General features: G+C 43.4%; 1 protein-coding gene across 1 annotated transcript in view; it reads right to left on the bottom strand.

Moving 5' to 3' along the window:
* The window catches only part of GRID1 (glutamate ionotropic receptor delta type subunit 1), a 1,081,869-nt gene that overhangs the window by 628,360 nt on the left and 434,862 nt on the right, over window positions 1–18,647 (bottom strand). Inside the window, exon 2 of the mRNA XM_084841879.1 lies at window positions 17,152–17,436. Within this exon, the coding sequence (XP_084698005.1) occupies window positions 17,152–17,425 (274 nt within the window). The 5' untranslated portion in view covers window positions 17,426–17,436. The remainder of the gene's footprint in view (window positions 1–17,151; window positions 17,437–18,647) is intronic.

Raw genomic sequence — 18,647 nt, 5'->3', positions numbered from 1 at the left:
TAAAGGTTAATTCATTGGGTAAGAGTTTTCTGACACCCAAATTTCAGGTCTGTTCACACGAGTGGAGGTTTGAATCCAAGTCAATATTTGGAAGGGTGATAGCCACCGAATCGGAGACTATACACTTGTAGCACATAGGTAGTAAAGGATGTGTTGCATTGTTTATTGTATTGTTCCACATATGAGGATCATAGAAGATTTTTGTGTTTTTTTGCTGATTAATTATCCAGAAGTGTCAAATCTAAACATTTATCTCTCTGGATAATCAAGAGAAATACGAAATGACAAAATCTGAGGTGTCTGAACAGAATTTCTAGGAAGAAAGTATCTGAAACAAAATACCATTAACTGCTAGGATATCCAACATTATTTTTCATAGCAAAAGTTCATTTCTCTCATAAGGTACCCTCTAATGCCCTTGGTTTTTAAATTGTGTATTATAAACGTGTTGTTGTTGTGATGACCATATTAATTACACAATAAACTCATAATGGACTAAAATGGTTTTGATCTAGACCGTCCTGAAGACTCCTCTGTTACCTAGCCATCTCCACGTGAAGAAAACAAACAGGTTTTTGCGGTTCAAGATTTTGATGCATTCCCCCACTCCTGACAAACAGCATAACTCACAGTTATCAGGAGTTGTGCTGGGCACCCTGGAAGGCATTGCTGGCTCCAGATTGTTGAGGCCCCTTGAGCAAGAAACCCTCAGTGGGCCCCCTTCCTCAGTGAGTCTATCTTTCACCACCATTGTCACCAGCTGCTATTGCTCCTTGTCCATGTTGCCATCATTGCTCCGGCTTGCTTGCTTGATGGGAGAGAGACAGTGAGCAAGTCAGCAGTGGCATCTGCTTCTCCTCTTTCTCACTGCCACTGTTGTCTGGGCCAGAGCAAGAGGCAGGTGAACAAGCAGGTTGCTATGGTGAAGAGGAGGAGCAATGCAATGGCACTCTTGTCAGTGGGCCCCTGCAGGAGTGTGGGCCTTTGGCAGGTGCCCAGTCATGCCTACCCTTTATGACAGCCCTGCTGGAAGATTTGTATGTCTTTCAACTTGTTAGTCTTTATCAAGAATTTTGGATATGGTTACATAATCCTATCTAATGTGCAGTGATTTATGTTATTTTATTTGGGGGGGGAGCAGCAGGGCTGGGGTTTGAGATTTCAATACCAACTATATAAGGATTCCCCATCAGGGCTGGCACAAGGGTTTTGGAAAGCCTGGGCAAGGTACTCTTAACGGGTCCACAATATTCTTCAAGAGAGGGGATGTGCAAACCAACAACTTAACTCACACTTCTCAGATGTCCCATGTATTGTGCCACTCCCCATTGGGATGGTGGCCTCTGTGGGTTTAGCTTAGTAAAGGTCCAACCTTTTTGCCCCCTAGAGCCAGCCATGTTCCTCAGCCTTGGAACTCATTCCCTGTTTGGTCCACAAAGCCAGTCTAATTAACCTTTTAAATCTTTGTTCTGCTTCTCAGTAACTCATCAACCTAGCTTTGTAAACAGGCCAAAGTTTGCTTTTCTGCACGCTTTCAAAAGTAAATTTTTGTTTTATGCTCCAGTTACTCCTATGACAAATGCTTTCTGCATTTGCCATTTTGTACGTTATCCTGTGCAAAAAAAAAAAAAAAGCCCATAGAAGAGATATAATTTCACCTTTATACACTGGTTTGTTGTTATTCTTTTATTTTAGCTCTCTCATATTCAAAATAAGTGGCCTGGATAGTCAGCTCCACAGAGTTCATTATACAGTATCCTCTTTAAAAGAGCAATGTGTATTTTCAGAATAAACTGAATTATGATCTTACATTTGAAGGCAATTAACATTGTCATTTCCTGGTTCCTGAGTGTTAAGTAAATTGTTCTGTCTAATAACATTGCAGTTCTGAATTTAAACTAACCCAGATAATATCCCCCTTCTCTGCATGTGTATTTATAGTTCATGCTAATACAGATGATTATGCCTTTGAGATGTGCCCCATTGCACCAGGATTTCTAAATGGCTGCTATTACAGAGCACAACCAACAGGTTTCCTTTCCGGCCTGGGATCCCTTAAGCTAAAACTTACTTCACTGGGGACCAGGTCATAAATTATGGGGGCAGCATTGTTGCCATTCCTTTGTGGGTTTATCCCATGCCATTCCAGTAATCTATAATAATTGTGTGTCTGTATGTCTGTCAGCACCATAGCGCCACAATCATGACACCTAGACACCTGAAACGTGGCAGGCATACTAAGGGGATGCTAGGGGTATGCATCTCAGGGCAATTTTGTTTTTAAAATGCATCAATTAATTTTAATTAATTTAAATGCGTCCATGTGGTTGTAGCCTGCAGTATCATCTCCAGACACTAGGGGAAGACTTCCCTCACCAGCACATAGCTTTTGCAGTCCATACATTTTGAAGCCAGGGGAAATTAGTAGGCTATGGTGCAGAGTTATGTGTGTCCCCCTCGGGAGAATAGGATGGACAGACCTCTCCCTTGCAAGGTTACAGGTGTGCAATAAGGCAGGGCCGTCTCTAGGGGTGCTAGTGTGCATGGCTTCTGTCATGCCCCCATTGGACTCCTCCTCTGAGGAGGAAGAGTTAGAGGTCCCAACAGAGGAAGATGCGGGCCCGAACAGTTCCTGCCAGGGCCCGCACCACAATAGAGCCCTGAGTCCATGGAAGAGCCTGCTGAGGTCCCAGCCACTCAGGAAGAGGGGGACTGCCTCAGAAGAGGATGACGAGCAGCCCTCAAGTCCCAGGGAGTGATGGAACTAGAGGAGGCAGGTCCAACTCACAGAACCGCAACAAATTGCCAGGTTGCAGCAGACAGGAAAGCGGATCCTTATGAGCAGGGAGCCCTAACGTGCTACAGCTAAGCCCTGGCTGGGACAACAGGCTCTGCTGTTAAACGCCTTCAGTATGGGCCTTGCCAGTGTTGGAAAAAAGCTTCTCTAGTGCCTTGCACCTTTCCCTGTGACTGAAGCTCCGTGATGCTGACCCTTGGACTCTTGCTTAAATTTGCTTCTGGAGTAATGTATCTGACTGCCTAACTGTGTTTGACCGCCACGTGTTTGACCACTCCTGCTTTGCCTGCTCCCACTTTGCCTGACTCCATATACTGGACTGATTGCTTGTGCTTTTACCCTTCATCTGTTTGACCACTCCTGCTTTGCCTGACTACATATTCTGGACTGATTGACTGTTCTTTGACCCTTTGCCAGATTAATTGACCATTCTCTTGTCTACATCCCTGCATTGGCTAGCAAAGAGCCAGGACACAGTTTAAAGTGGGACAGCTTCACTCAGATGGGGTAGGCACAGTGTGTACAACTCTGGCAACTATATAAATTTGTTTTGAGGATTCACTGTATTAAACTAAGGGCTATTGCAGTCCATGCAAAAGCAGGTCCGTTCAGTAGCATTAGAATAAGGAAGATAATATGGGAGGGGCCCAATGTTGTTGGTTACTTCGCGCAGCAGCAGCAAGCTTCATTCCCAAGGGCAATAGTGACATGGAAAGTAACTGCCCTGTCAGCCCCTACCATACAATCCCTGTCATTATAGCATTACTGGAGTGGTATGGGGCAGAAGCAAGGGAAGGGGGGAATTACACCATTCCTGTGAGAACTGGGCCAGGGCTTGGTCACAATGACACTACATAGTCCTTACCTTCATGGAGCTAGGATAGTTTCCTCCTTTGCTTGGAGGAGCCCTGTAGAATCCTGACAGTGGCTTTCTCTCAGACTCACCACCAGTGAAGTAAAGTGGGGCAAGGCAATACAAAGCCAGAGCAGAAAGAAGGAAAACACAAAAGCAGCCTAAAGCCAGCAAGGCACACTGAGAAAGGAATCTCCAAGCTGCTAACAGCGAGCAAGCCTGACCTTGAAGTCTTCATGAGGGTTCAAGGCCAACTGATTCAGAGAGGCAGGCTTCCTTGTCATTGTGGCTGTTCTCTCCTCACTTCCCTCTTCTGGTCAGGGTGGGGTGGAATCTCTCCTTGAAATGTCTCAGATTGCCTGTTCAAAACCCACTATGGGCCAAAGTCCTGACTGTTCCAAGAAGGCAGTGCTTTGTTTTGGTTGGGGGGGGGGGCATTTGTTCCTAAAACTGAATCTACACTCCCCAACACCACTTTTTCTCCCCCTCCCCACTCTCTCTCAGTAAAGAGAGTTGGAAAGCATCAGGGCGGGGGGAGTGACAATTTCCCCAACTGCAAGTACAGGGTAGAGATGTGATGGCCCCGGGGTGGGGGTGGGGATGGGGCAGAAAGTGGATGGGGGAGGTTAGAAACAATTTAAAAATCCCTATTTTTCTCCAAAGATTTTTGGGAAATTTGGGGAATGGGAGGGTGGAATGTTTTTCTGAACTCTGGCTCTCCCCCTTGTTCCCCCCCCCCCCAGTACAAGGAGTGAAAGCTCATCAGCTTTCAAAAACACACTCTGGACTGGCTGGCACATCATGATAAGCCACCCTGAAAATAAGCTACACTGGGTTGATTGTTTGCTCACTAACCCACGTTATGCCTGACAGACGACTGAGTGCTCTGCAGCTTGCCATGTCATGTTTCCCCCTTAGTTCTCCCACCACTTCTGGAATTTATCCCATAGGCCTTTGCAGCACAACCTCAGCAGCCTACTCTGGTGCTCTCCTAATGGGCGCAAATGCACTCATTAGCAGAATAGAGTTTATTTTGTAGAAGTTTTGTTTCACCTTTGGGGAGATTGGTGCAAATTTAACTTTATTTTGAAAAAAACTTTTGGGGAGATTTGAGCAAGTTCATTAAAGTTCAATAGTTACTGCCAATTTGCACAAATTGTAAACTGACCAGTGTCATTTCAAGACATAATAGAGAAGGGATATTGTAAGCGAGAGCACAAGGAGTGACTGGGTGTTTTTTTTTACTGCTCTTGCAAGGTGGCTCTGTAGCCCTTTCCAACAAGCCATGCATAAGCCATCGTGCCGGGTTCACACGTCACAACAAGCCACTCAGAAAACAAGGCATCGTGAACAACAAGCCAACAACAAGCCATGTGTTCTCAAGGTGGCTTGTGCATGGTTAACAAACCACACTGAGAAAACCATACTGGGTTCAGATGTCATGACAAACTACCCTGAAACAAACGAGGCTGACGACCCACCATGGGTTGTCAAGTCATGCAAACCAGGTTAGAGAGAAAGAAGACGTCAGGCACCTGAAGACATGCCTTCCACCACTGCTTCAAATGGACTTGATCAATGGTTGGCACATCATGAAGGTCGGCCCTTAGTATATAGGGAAGTGAAAGTTTCCTGGAGAAAGGGAGTGGCTGAGAAGTTTTGAGTCAGGCCGAGAATTCCTGGGAGGAGTTCTCCTGAAGAGGAAAATCTAGGAATTAGTCCTAAACAAAGTATGTAAACAGAAATGCATCCTGCACTGTTTTGTGGATACTTCTTAACAATATACATAGAAGTGGGACCTGCGCAATACTGCTCTGTGGAGTGTTCCTTTTCAGTATTCCAGCTAATCAGGCATACCATCTTCCAAGATATTCCATTCCATTCCCCCTCCCACTCAGTTTTCTATTTTTGTCCCTTCCCAACAGGCAGTCAGCATTGTGTGCCCAATGTGCATGCTCAACCCTCATTGGACTCTGTTTTGCCCCATTAGTGTCCCCCCCACCACATTTTTTGAACTTTGGCAAATCTCAGGGTGCTCAAGAACAAGGATGCTCTTGTTTGTGAGTAGTTACATAAGGATAATTGAGTACACAATTAGTACGTATGATGAAAATCGGACTGAATAGAATTTTTTTCCCTGATCCATGGTTGGTGATACAGAGTGGACCTGTTGGGTCTCGTCTCTTGGCTCAGAAGGGTTGAAGGGGACCACTTCGACCGGGGACAGGAGTGTGTGTGCATATTTTTCTTTTACACATCTCCCCAACCTCATGTTGCCAAGTCTAGCTCTTGTATCGTTACTTACTCCCTTAAATTCATTTCTACCAACTCTGTCTCCTACAACCCAAAGCACTTTACACAGGGTAGCCATGTGTCTTCCTTGACAGAGGACAGTCCTCTATTCAAAGGTCTCTCCTGTCCAAATCCAGTTTAAAAAAGAGAGAAAGAAACCTAAGAACTGTTCCCATCAACAGTTAGCACCAGGACAGCAGACTGAACAGGCAGGTACACAAGCCACCTAGTCACATGCTTTCGCATTAGAGTGAGATGATCTGTATTTCTATTTAAATTGTAAAAATTACTTCTAAATCCACATCTATACATCTAAATCAACAAATGCACATTTTCTGCAAAATGGTATTCTCCTTTGGTGATGCATTTCCTCTTTTTTTTTTTGGTGATTCATAAGTGGCCACCCTAACCTTACATCAAGATTTTTAAAACCTCACCTTTAATTCCAAGAAAAAAGCTGTATTCAAATTCTAAATTCATTCTTCAACAGCCATCAAATCAAAATATTAAAAAGAGCAAATAGAAGCAGCAGATCAAACCTAGGGATGCTGGAGAAATTCAAGATGGACTAAAATGAGCTTGGATTTCTAATTTCTATCGGAATCCTCTGCGGAGCGACCCCCTCAGGCCACGTGAACTCCGTGGCCTTTTGGATGATTTTTTTTTACTTTCCCAAAATTTACGCATATAAATTCGTAGGAAAATACATACGTTTTCGCTGAGGAAAGATTGAATGGAACGGGGGAGAATACGCTAAATGTTACGTACTAAGGTAAATTATGTAAATACTTACGTAAATACTTACGTAATTATTTACTTATTTTTCCGCATGATGAAAAAAATATTTACATCCATCTCTGTACAGCTAATGGAACAAAAGGCACTTGACAATCTGCAAAACACAGACGGAATGGATTTTTCACAGTCCGTACATCCCTAATCAATCCTCAACAAAGATATATACAAAAAAAACCCTGACGTGCTTCTACTTGGAACTTGGTCTAGAGCCATATGGCTATTGTAGAAAAGGCCTTGCTCCTTCCTGTTAGAATGTATGTGTGATGGTTGCTGGGTACCCATCATCAAAAATTATTTATTTATTTCTTTATTAAATTTCTATATTGCCTGATAGCCAAAGCTCTCTGGGCAGTTCACAACAATTAAAAACATAAAATACAACATGATAAAAGACAATATAAAAGTTTAAAGCTACAGTATACAATAAAAATAATAACCTAAATAAAATATTCCAGCCTTGCAAAGATTTAAAATACAGCAGCAGATTGAAAACACAGAAACTGAAAGACTAAAATGCAAGAGAAAACAAGAAAGTCTTCACCTGGCACTGAAAAGACTGCAAGTTAGGCATCAGGGGCGCCTCGCCAGGAAGCCCATTCCACAACTGGGGTGCCATGACAGAAAAGGCCCTCTTTTTACTAGCCACCCACCTCACTTCCTTTGGTGAAGACTCCCAGAGAAGGACTGCTGAAGACGATCTTAGGGTCTGGGCAGATATATACGGGAGGAAGTGATCCTTCAGGTAACCTTGCCCTAAGCTATTTAGGGCTTTGAATGTTAATACCAGCACTTTGAATCAGACCTGGAAATGGACTAGCAACCAATGAAGAAGGAAAAGTACTGGCATAATATGATCACGTTGGCCAATCCCCATTAACAATCTCGCTGGCCTATACTGGAACAGCTAAAATTTCCAGACAATGCGATGAAAGGTTATCAGAGCATGCACAACTGTAGCTAGGCTATCTCTGTCCAAAGACAGATGTAGTTGGTATTTCAGTCTAAGCTGATGAAAGGTGCTCCATGTCACCAAGTCCACCAGTGCCTCTAATGACAATACTTGATTCAGGAGCACCCCCGAACTACAAATCTGATCCTTTAGGGGGAGAGCAACCCCTTCCAGAACAGGTTAAACTGGCATCACTTTGCTGGGCAGACGAACCACCCGGTAACAGTACCTCCATCTTGTCTGGATTGAGTCTCAGTTTATTGGCCCTGCAGGAACTGATTCAGAACATTCAGTGCCTCACCTGGAGTTGATGAAAAGGAGAGATAGAGCTGGGTGTCATCCGCATATTAGTGACACCTCAGCCCGTATCTGTGGATAACTTCTCCCAGAGGTTTCATGTAGATGTTGAACAACATGGGGAATAAAATAGAGCCCTTTGGCACCGCATGGCATAACTGGCAAGGGACAGAGCAATAATCCCATCAGCCCTAGCCAGGGTAGTCAATGGTGAGGGATGATGTGAGTTGCAGTCCAACAACATCTGGAGGGCCACACATTCCCCATCCTTGCCTTAAAGGGTCCTAGCCTTAGAAGGCCTAAGTCAGGGGTCCCCAACGTGGTGCCTGCAGGCCCCCACAAGACATTTTTAAAAATTTAATCCATATGTAGATGGATTTGTATATATCCAGAGCAATCAAAGCATATCAAATGCGTACAACTTTCTAGCAATTATACACAGGCTTCAACAAAAGCAGTCCAAATATCCAAATAAGTATCCATTTAAAGGTGGAGGCTATTTGTCACCTGTTCAAATGTTGAAAGCATCCTTAGGTCCTCAATCTATTGTATTATAGGAGGTGAGTGTTTTTCCTTCCAATGTTGTAATATCAGGCTTTTAGTCAAAGTGTCAAAAAGGCATGGAGAATCCATTTACACTATCGGTTAATTTCCATGAAGCAGGTAAATACTTTTAAAGAGCGTGTACGTTAGAGACTATTAAAGACTGTTCCAGCACAAAATTTATCTGTGTAATAACCTTCTCCTCCAAAGAAGCCACTACTGGACATTGCCAATACATATGTTTAAAAGAAGCATTAGCTGTATCGCATCACCAGCAATTAGCTGAAGTGGACAATCCCTTATTAAAGATTCATTGTGTCCCTTTGGCACAAAACAAAAGATTTGCTGAATATGATGCAGCATAAGATCCATAGATGCGACAGGTAGATGCCAAAGCAGTGATCCACTGATTAGGCATTTTGTAGTGGTGCCCACGGTGTTTCTCAAATTCCCAAATGTGCCCAGGGGTCCAAAAAGGTTTGGGGCCGCTGGCCTAAGGACATTCAAAGGCTACATTGCCAAATTCTCCAGTGGTCATATCTACATCACTGGGCTTTACCATGCAGCAATGAAGGATGAAAACCACACAGGTGACTTTAAAACATAAATCAACCCAATGATTCTTACACTATAGAATGAGTCTGCAATATTGGATTGATTCTTTCTTTCTTTCTTTCTTTCTTTCTTTCTTTCTTACACTTATGTCCCACTCCTTCACCCAAGGAGTGAAGAAAGGATACATGGGAATCATACCATGTTGTCCTCACAACCACCTTGTAACTTAGGCTGAGAGACAGTGACTGGTCATCCAGTAAGTGGGAATTCAAACTGAGGTCACCCTGATCCACAACAATGATGTCATATTGGCTCTCCATACATTTCCTTTAGCAATGATCAAATTTAAAGGTGTTTGGAAGTAGGATTATGTTCTCCAAGAAGTGGAAGTATATTTCTAAGAGATTTTCGTAATTTAATTACATTTTTGGTGTTCCATATGTATTTTGTTGTTGTTGTCCAGTCATTCAGTTGTGTCCGACTCTTCGTGACCCCATGCCTTCCTGTCCTGCGCTCTCTCCCGGAGTGTGCTCAAGTCCATATTCATTGCATCGGTGATGCTATCTAGCCATCTCATCCTCTGCCGTCCCCATCTTCTTTTGCCTTCAATCTTTCCCAGTATCAGGGTCTTTTCCAGGGAGTTTTCTCTTCGCATTACGTGGCCAAAATATTTGAGCTTCAGCTTCAGTATCTGTCCTTCCAATGAGCAGTCAGAGTTGATTTCCTTTAGGATTGACTGATTTGACCTCCTTGCTGTCCAGGGGACTCGTAAGAGTCTTCTCCAGCACCACAGTTCGAAAGCATCGATTCTTCGGCACTCAGCCTTCCTTATAGCCCAGCTCTAACAGCCATACGTTGCTACTGGGAAAACCATAGCTTTGATTATACGAACCTTTGTCGGCAAGGTGATGTCTCTGCTTCTTACTATGCTGTCTAGGTTTGCCATAGCTTTCCTCCCAAGGAGCAAGTGTCTTTTAATTTCATGGCTACAGTCACCATCTGCGGTGATCTTGGAGCCCAAGAAAGTAAAATCTGTCACTGCTTCCATTTCTTCCCCTTCTATATGCCAGGAAGTGATGGGGCCAGATGCCATGATCTTAGTTTTTGTAATGTTGAGTTTCAAACTAGCTTTTGCACTCTCCACTTTCACCCTCAACAAGAGGCTCTTTAGATCCACTTCGCTTTCTGCCATTAGGGTGGTATCGTCTGCTTATCGGAGGTTGTTGATAATTCTCCCAGCAATCTTAATTCCGACCTCTGATTCATCCAACCCGGTGTTTCTCATGATGTACTCTGCATATAAGTGAAATAAGCAGGGCGACAATATACAGCCTTGTCGTACTCCTTTCCCAATTTTGAACCAATCGGTTGTTCCATGTCCGGTTCTTACTGCTGCTTCTTGACCCTCATAAAGGTTTCTCAGGAGACAGGTAAGGTGGCCTGGTACTCCCATCTCTTTAAGAATTTGCCACAATTTGTTGTGATCCACACAATCAAAGGCTTTAGCGTAGTCAATTAAGCAGAAATAGACATTTTTCTGGAATTCTCTTGCTTTCTCCATGATCCAGCGAATGTTGGCGATTTGATCTCTAGTTCCTCTGCCTCTTCGAAACCCAGCTTGTACTTCCGGTAGTTCTCAGTTCACATACTGCTGAAGCCAAGCTTGTAGGATTTTGAGCATCACCTTGCTGGCATGTGAAATGAGCACAATTGTACAGTAGTTTGAACACTCTTTGGTGTTGCCCTTCTTTGGAATTGGAATGTAAACTGACCATTTCCAGTCTTGTGGCCATTGTTGAGTGTTCCAAATTGGTTGGCATATTGAGTGCAGCACTTTAACAGCATCATCTTTTAGGATCTTAAATAGCTCAGCTGGAATACTGTCTATACGTATTATATACGTATTATATATGTATTACTAAATAAAATTACTAAATAAAAAAGACTAACAGGCAAAAATGACAAAATCCATACTTAAATTAAGTAACCTAATTGCACAAAATGCCGTTGCAGTTACAAAAGCAACTCTGGGAATAAAAATGAAATGCATAATATTATTCACACCATAGCTTTCAGTTCAAATTTGTTCAATTATAAGTTAAAGGATTCCTCCCCCGCCCCCCAAAACCCCAACTTTACAGCATAACAAATTCAGCACAGAACTGCGGGTGGGAAAGGAATGATCAGTCTGTGTGTGGGATTTTCCTCTAGGCTAGACAGTTACTTCACGCGGGCACATTCCTGCTCATAAAAATAATGCTAAATTATGGGTTACTGTTACATGTGAACTAATTACTAGTCACCAATGATCAAGTTATACAAAGGTCCATAGAATCATAGAATAGTAGGGTTCAAAAGGGCCTATAAGACCATCGAGTCCAACGCCCTGCTCAATGCAGGAATCCAAGTCAAAGCATCCCTGACAAGTGGCTGTCCAGCTTCATCTTGAATGCCCAGTGTGGGAGAGTCCACCACCTCCCTAGGTAATTGGTTCCACTGTTGTATTGCTGTAACAGTAAGGAAGCTTTTCCTGATGTTCAGCCGGAATCTGGCTTGCTATAACTTGAGCCCATTATTCTGTGTCCTACATTCTGGGATGATCGAGAAGAGATCCTGGCCTTCCTCTCTGTGACAACCTTTCAAGTACTTGAAGAGCACTATCCTATCTCCCCTCAGTCTTCTCTTCTCAAGGCTAAACATGCCCATTTCTTTCAGTCTCTCCTCATAGGGCTTTGTTTCCAGTCCCCTGATCACCTTTGTTGCCCTCCTCTGAACCCTCTCCAGCTTGTCTGCATCCTTCTTAAAGTGTGGTGCCCAGAACTGGACACGGTACTCAAGATGAGGCCTAACCAGTGCTAGGTAGAGGGGAACTAGTACTTCATGGAATTTGGAAGCTATACTTGTATTAATGCAGCCCAAAATAGCATTGGCCTTTTTTGCAGCCACATCACATTGTTGGCTGAGATTCAGCTTGTGTACAGAGAAATAACCTCTTCATTTGACATGATAAAATAGTGTTCCCATTTTCTCTCTCTCTCTCTTGTTTTTCTAACCTCACCCATTTCCATCTTTCTGTATCACCTGAAAGTTTGTTTTTCTAGGTTTTGGAAAGTTTGATCATAATTGGTCTGTATGCCAAGGGCAATCATCTAAAAATTACACTAAGGGAGCAATCCTATGGGGATAGGCAGCTGCCTCCAAACTCGAAAGTGACCACCTATCCAATGCAGGGCAGGAGAAGCACAGAGGGGATCGTTCCCTCCATGCTTCTCCTGCCCTGCATTTGTGGCTAGATAGGGGATCGATCCCTCCATGCTTCTCCTGCCCTGCATTTGTGGCTAGATAGCTGATTTCAGCTGTCTAGCCGCAGGAAGGCAGAGCGGCGGAGGAGGCTGCCGGACAACACACAGGATATGTCATACCAGCATTTCTGCCTTCCCTGCCCTAGAACACCCCCTGGAACACCCCATTTTTGCCGCTCTGTGCTCCTCTTCTGAGCACGGAGCACAGGGCTATTCCGTGCTGCCTGGAACGGGGGGTAGGTCGGTTCTCCAGGAACCGACCTCGGAGTGCGGGCTCCAAGGTCAGTTCCCAGAAACCACATATCCGATGGCTGTCTAGCCACTGACTAGTGGCCATAGGATTGCTCCATAAGTGACCAATTGCTGTTTCAATGTAGCAACTGAAACCTGAATACTAAACCAGTATTTTCTAGCATGTATACTATGCAATCCAAGATATAGTTCAAGACTGCCTGATGCAAGTAAAGCATGTTGCTACATGAGTGCTTCGATTTTAAAAACAAAACAAAACGTGAAGTTGACTATTCATTAATGAAACTTGTCATACATGGCATTTGGAGAATATTCAGTCAAAGGAAACCAGAGAATTTAGTGATCAGAGGGACTGTGTGGTTCCTTGGGTAAACATATGTACAGTTCAAGATTAATAACATTAGCCAACAGGACAATATAATGTCTGTCTGTGCTAACTTAATGCAGAAATTAAGTCCTGGTATGCAGAAAACACTATCATTGTGCTCACCCTTCTTCAACCCATATAACTTCAGTGCAGGGATGTCAAAGAAAATCCACTTGGGAGTGGAGTTCAATGAGTCTTCCTAGGCTGGGCCTCTCAGACTTTGATTTGGTTTCCCCTGCAGCACCCAACTTGATGTGCCATGAGTGATGAGTCAGGCCAGTTCATGGATTTTCTGGGAATTTTGTGTGGGTTGGGGGTCCTGCAATTTGCACAAATTTCTGAGCAAGTTATGCAAATTACAGCTGAATTTGTGCAAACTACGGCCCAATTTGCACAAATTACACAAATGATGGCCAAATCTGCATAACTAGTGTAAATTTGGCTGTATTTTGCACAAGTTTGGGCACAATTTGCACAGAAATTTGTGCAAATAGTGGAATCTGCCAAAAACAAATGTGCAGAAAAGTTCCCAGAGTCCAGGGAATAGCCCGCAGCTTGGCTCACAGACGCAAAGCGAGTTGTGCACACCACAGAATTCCGTCAAGCCAAAAAAGAACAGGATTTCCCAGTGACGGATATCCCTCCTTCAGTGACATTTGAAAGTGCATTTTTACAAACATTCACAGTGCTATCCTATACTTGTCTTACTCAGAAGTAAGTCTCACTGAATCCAGTGAGGCTTGCTCCATCATAAGATGCTGCCTTAATCATGACTAGATCCCACTATTTCAATATGGCCTAGTCATAACCAACTTTTACAAGTTTGTGACCAATGTCTAATCTGAAATGATGGCCTTCATATTACTCTTCGGTTTAAATTAGTGCAAAATATCTGCAAAACTTGTTTTTATTCACAAACAAGCAACTGAATCCCATCTTTACGTTTACTAGGAATAGTTTCACTTTACATACCCCCCCTTTAATTATATAGACATTTATCTATGCCGCAGAACAAAGGAGTAATGATGGCAAAATTAGGCACTCTATAATCTCTGTTTATTACATATAAAACACACTTCTCCTAACTCCAAATTTTCTGTTCATCTGCCTGTTCAGTAATCTCTACACAACAGAGCAAAACATACAGACCAGTTCATATTTTAAAACTCAAAAGTGCTTGTGCACATTTAAAATCAAAGAAGACAATTTGCATATTCTCTTCCAAGAGCACCGCAACACAACAAAACAGAAGTTAAAATCAATCCAGGAAGTTACTCCTTCCAAAACAGAAACAGATCATCATTATGAAAGGGTCTAAAAAATGCTCTTTGGGACAGCAGTAGGGTTCCTGTTACTCTGACTACAAGCAGACTTCTTTGGGCCCAGTTACAAGTGTATATGGCCCTAAGACTATGACCCAGTAGACATGTAACAGTGCCAAATCTTGGGTTAGCTAACCATTTCTGCAGTGTGTCCCACCTCTGATCAACTTCCAACACCATCTCTCTAAGCAAATCTCTTACTTTGGAGGAGAAACAAAATATGTAAGAGGTTGGTGTCCACTACCAGAAACTTGACTCCCTGCCTTGGAGGCAGTGTGGTTTGTCCCCGGCTCCACACTCGTAAAAGCAGTGCAGAGAGGATGAAAAGGGGGTGTTCCTGAGGTCAGGTAGGGGGGAAGACCATGTAAGCGCTGTAATGATGCTTTCTATGCACCATCTGGCCTCCCCCTGCTCCCGCTCTGATGCGCCCAGGCTAGACAGCCAAAATTGGCCATCTAGCCACAAATGCAGGGCAGCCAGAGTGCCGAAGAGAGGATTCCCTCCATGCTCTGCCTGCCCTTCATTGGATAGTTGGCCACCTCTGAGTTCAAAGGCAGCTGACTATCCCCATAGGATTGCGCCCAAACTGAGAGCAGTTTCATGACAGCTTCCCAGCCTTACCAAACTTGCATCCTAGAATTCTATTTACTTTCCCTTCTAGCTCTTTTTTGTTTTTATAGCTATCCATGCCTGCCTTGATCCAAATAGGTACATTGGAGTCTTTCTCCTTCCTTTGCCTGCCTTCCAGAATGATCTCTAGGATTCAACCTTTGCCTGGCTTTTGACCTCTGTTTGACTTGTCTTCATTTCCATGCCAAGCAGATCTTTCCTAATCTTGACCTTGTATAGAGTGAGGTCCCTTTCACACAAAACTACAGTGGCATGGCTCAACTACAAGTAATTGTAAGTACAACTACAATGCAACCATGTGGAAGGTGCCAATCATCTACATCTTTGCCAACTAACCCATCTTATCCCCATGGCTGACAGACTTAAGGCCAAATTAGATGTGATACGTTATTCATACAATTAGTAAGGTTAGTAATTGTGTGAATGGCTTTTAAAGAGTTAATAGCAGGCACTAGGATGGGAAGGGGGATATTGTTTGAATGTTTTGGCAAGTGTCAAAGGTGAAATCTGAGAAGCTGTCAGCAGACCATTGCATGTCAACTATCAAACACTGCCAGTTTCTACCTACAATTGCATGGTTGCCATCAAATTATTACCTGGGTCTGGATTTTGGCATGAAGGATAGCGAGCTTTAACCCTTTCCCCACTGATATAGTCTTGATCCAGATCAGGCCACTGTACCATTTCAGGCCATGGGTCTTGTCAATGCCCTGTGCTGCCTCAGCTGTGGCAAGGGCTTTACCTTGCTGGGTGTTGTGGGATCTTGGGTTGCAGGGTTGTTCTAGGGATCAGATCTTTAGCAAGGGTCTGAGTAGGTCAGGTTTCACAGGGAAGACAGATGGGAATAGATCAGCACCACAGAAAGCTCCAAGTGGGCTTAAAATAAGACAAAGTTGTCTGTATGTTGCCCCAACAAGGAGCAGATCAAGACTCAGCCTTAAATAACAGTTTACTTTATGTTAGGCTGGTTGCCTCCACCCCCACTCTGATGGAGGCTTTGTCTCTTAAAAGGGCCTAGCCCATTTTAGCAGCTGTGATGACGTACGAGTGGCTGCAGCATGCTAGTATCCACATGAATAGAGTCTGAAGGCAGCCAGGCAAGCTCCTCTGGATGCAGGGGAGCCGACCTTTGAGATCTTCTTGGGGAACTGGGTCCTGGAGAGGTGAAAGCCTCATGACACTTTTCCATGACCAAATTTTCTCCCTGAATCATTAATTCTGGATCTTTAGAGTTCAAGGTACTAGGGTCCTCTGAGTATGAGGATTCAGGGGTCTGGTCCATGAGAGTCCCCAGAAATTGTTATTTGCATTGGACAAAAAGTTCCCATTCATGCCAATGGAAGCTTTTCTTCCAATGAAAATACAAGGCATGTCCCCCCCCCCTGCCCCGTCTGGATAAGGACCTGAGCAGGGTGGGAGGGTTAAAGCCCCCTAACTCCCATCAGGGTCCTGATCTCATCAGGCTCTGTGCCTGCTCCTTAGTCTCAAAAATATTGATGCAGTTGCTAATTGCATGAATCATGCCTTGCATGGTTTGGCCCTTAGGTTTTGAGATTTCTGCTCTCCAAACTCTTCAGCAAGGTAACGGCCATTGATTCTTAAGTTTCATGCCAGAAAGAAATTCTTCATGTGGACTTTACCTAAGATCGAGGGGAAATGCTAATATCCTATCTGGTCAGAAAGAGGCTGCTATGATATTCCATACAGAAAGCAGAAACAGGGCAAAAAACTATAAAGAAATAAATTACACATGTGGCAATACGGAAAATTAAATTTTAAAGGAAGCAACGCAGAGACTTGAAAAGTAGCAAATCACAGAGGCCTGGTTTAGGAACTCTCGTTGTGTACTGCCTTGCATGTAGTATATGAACCCTGCCAATCAGTGTCAACAGTGTATTAATATTTTACTGAAAAATTGTGAGATGAATCAAACTTCAGCTGTCTTGATAAGGTGTTGCTAAGCAACTTGCAGTCTGGCTGAAAATTAGTTTTCACAGCAACCTTTCACTCAAAGGAAAGCAAAAAAAGAACGGTGTCCATTCAATATGCTTTTCTCCACTGGTTACACAAAACCCCAAAGTACCATACCAAAGCATGTTTTCGGTCTACCTTCTTCAGCAGAAATAAAGAATACAGAATGCTCAAAATAATGGAGACTTGGGGGGATGTTTCTGAAATGATTCCCTGCACTTACCGTAATCACTGTCATAGAATACTATAAATTTTTGCCATCGCAGTTCGGTGACTAGCTTCAGCATAACATCGTTGAGGCGAACAGGTGGCCTGGCTGCTAGCGTGTATTCGTCCTCCTCGAGGCTGGGATTTAGGTGGCAAGCGGTCCGTGGAGACCCTCCTGTGTTGCGTTGTACAAAGAGGTGGGGGATGTGCATGGCATCAGTCAAAGACTGCAGGGCGTTGGCGGAGGCACAACCAGTTGAGGTCACTAAGGCTAATATCCCCAAGGTCATCAGGTCACAGGCTGTGGAGAACAAACAAGCAAAACTCCACATGAAAATCCAGAAAGCAAAAGCTAAGTCAAGTTTACCGACAAAGTGAACATCCTGAGACATACTCAGGGCACCTGATGTTATTTAGAGCTGGAATGAATATACACAAATATTAGCAATTTGCCATATTAACTCTGACAGTGAAATCCTGAACACACAGTTCAAATTTACAGTTTGAATATGCCATTTTACCTCAACCCTTGAGGGCTTTCGATTTGTTTGACTGTTTTGGCAAGTGTCAAAGGTGAAATCTGAGAAGCTGTCCGCAGACCACTGCATGTCAACTATCAAACACTGCCAGTTTCTACCTACAATTGCATGGTTGCCATCAAATTATTAAATACTGCCATGGCATGTCAACTATGCATTGTCAAATAACAAATACTGAAATTAGCTATTCCAGAATATCAAATACAAATATCAAAATATTTAGTGACTAATCAAGGAATATTCAGATAATATTTGCCTTCAAAATCCTTTGAGCAGAATTTTTGGGAATGAATTGATTTCAGTTCTGATGGCATTCTGTTGTTAAAGCAAAGTGGGTCTTGGCCTAATCGGCCTGGGTGGGAGACTGCCTTTGAGTCCCAAGCAAGCTGTTTTCAGTCCCTTGAACATAACCTCCGTGGCTGATTTAGACTAGATATACCATAGGGTGGCCATTTGTCCTCCTTTAAAGTTTTCAATTTAAAGGCCCAAGTCTGGTTTCAAGAAAAAGAACTATAACAACTGTTGCCTATCAACAGTGTGCACCTGGGCAGCAGACTGAGCAGACAGGCACACAGGTCACCTGGACATAGTCTTCCACACTACGATGAAATGTACTTTATTTCTATTTAAATTATGATAATTATTTCTAAATGTGCACCTTAGCACATGCATATTTGATGCAAGTCAGTGTCATCCTTTGTCCTCTTTTTTGGCAATTCATAAGTGACCACTCCCATTTACCAACAAGCAAACTAGGCATGTTCCTAAGGCCTTACATTTTTAGGGGTCTCAAAAAAATAAGCCCTGCATAAAAATTCAGTCAAGACAGAACCAGAGTGCTGCTGTGGATAGAATGTTGGACCCCAGAGAGACCAGGGTTTAAATCCTTGCTGTGCTATGACACTTGCTGTGATATGACTTGGTGGCCTTGGGATGGTTATGATCTCTCAACCTAATCTACTCCATCAAGTTG

This window comes from Heloderma suspectum, chromosome 3 (assembly GCF_057233095.1).
Source record: "Heloderma suspectum isolate Gila_16-S chromosome 3, 16-S_ref, whole genome shotgun sequence".
NCBI lineage: Eukaryota > Metazoa > Chordata > Lepidosauria > Squamata > Helodermatidae > Heloderma > Heloderma suspectum.
This window is presented reverse-complemented; position numbering and strand designations above follow the sequence as displayed.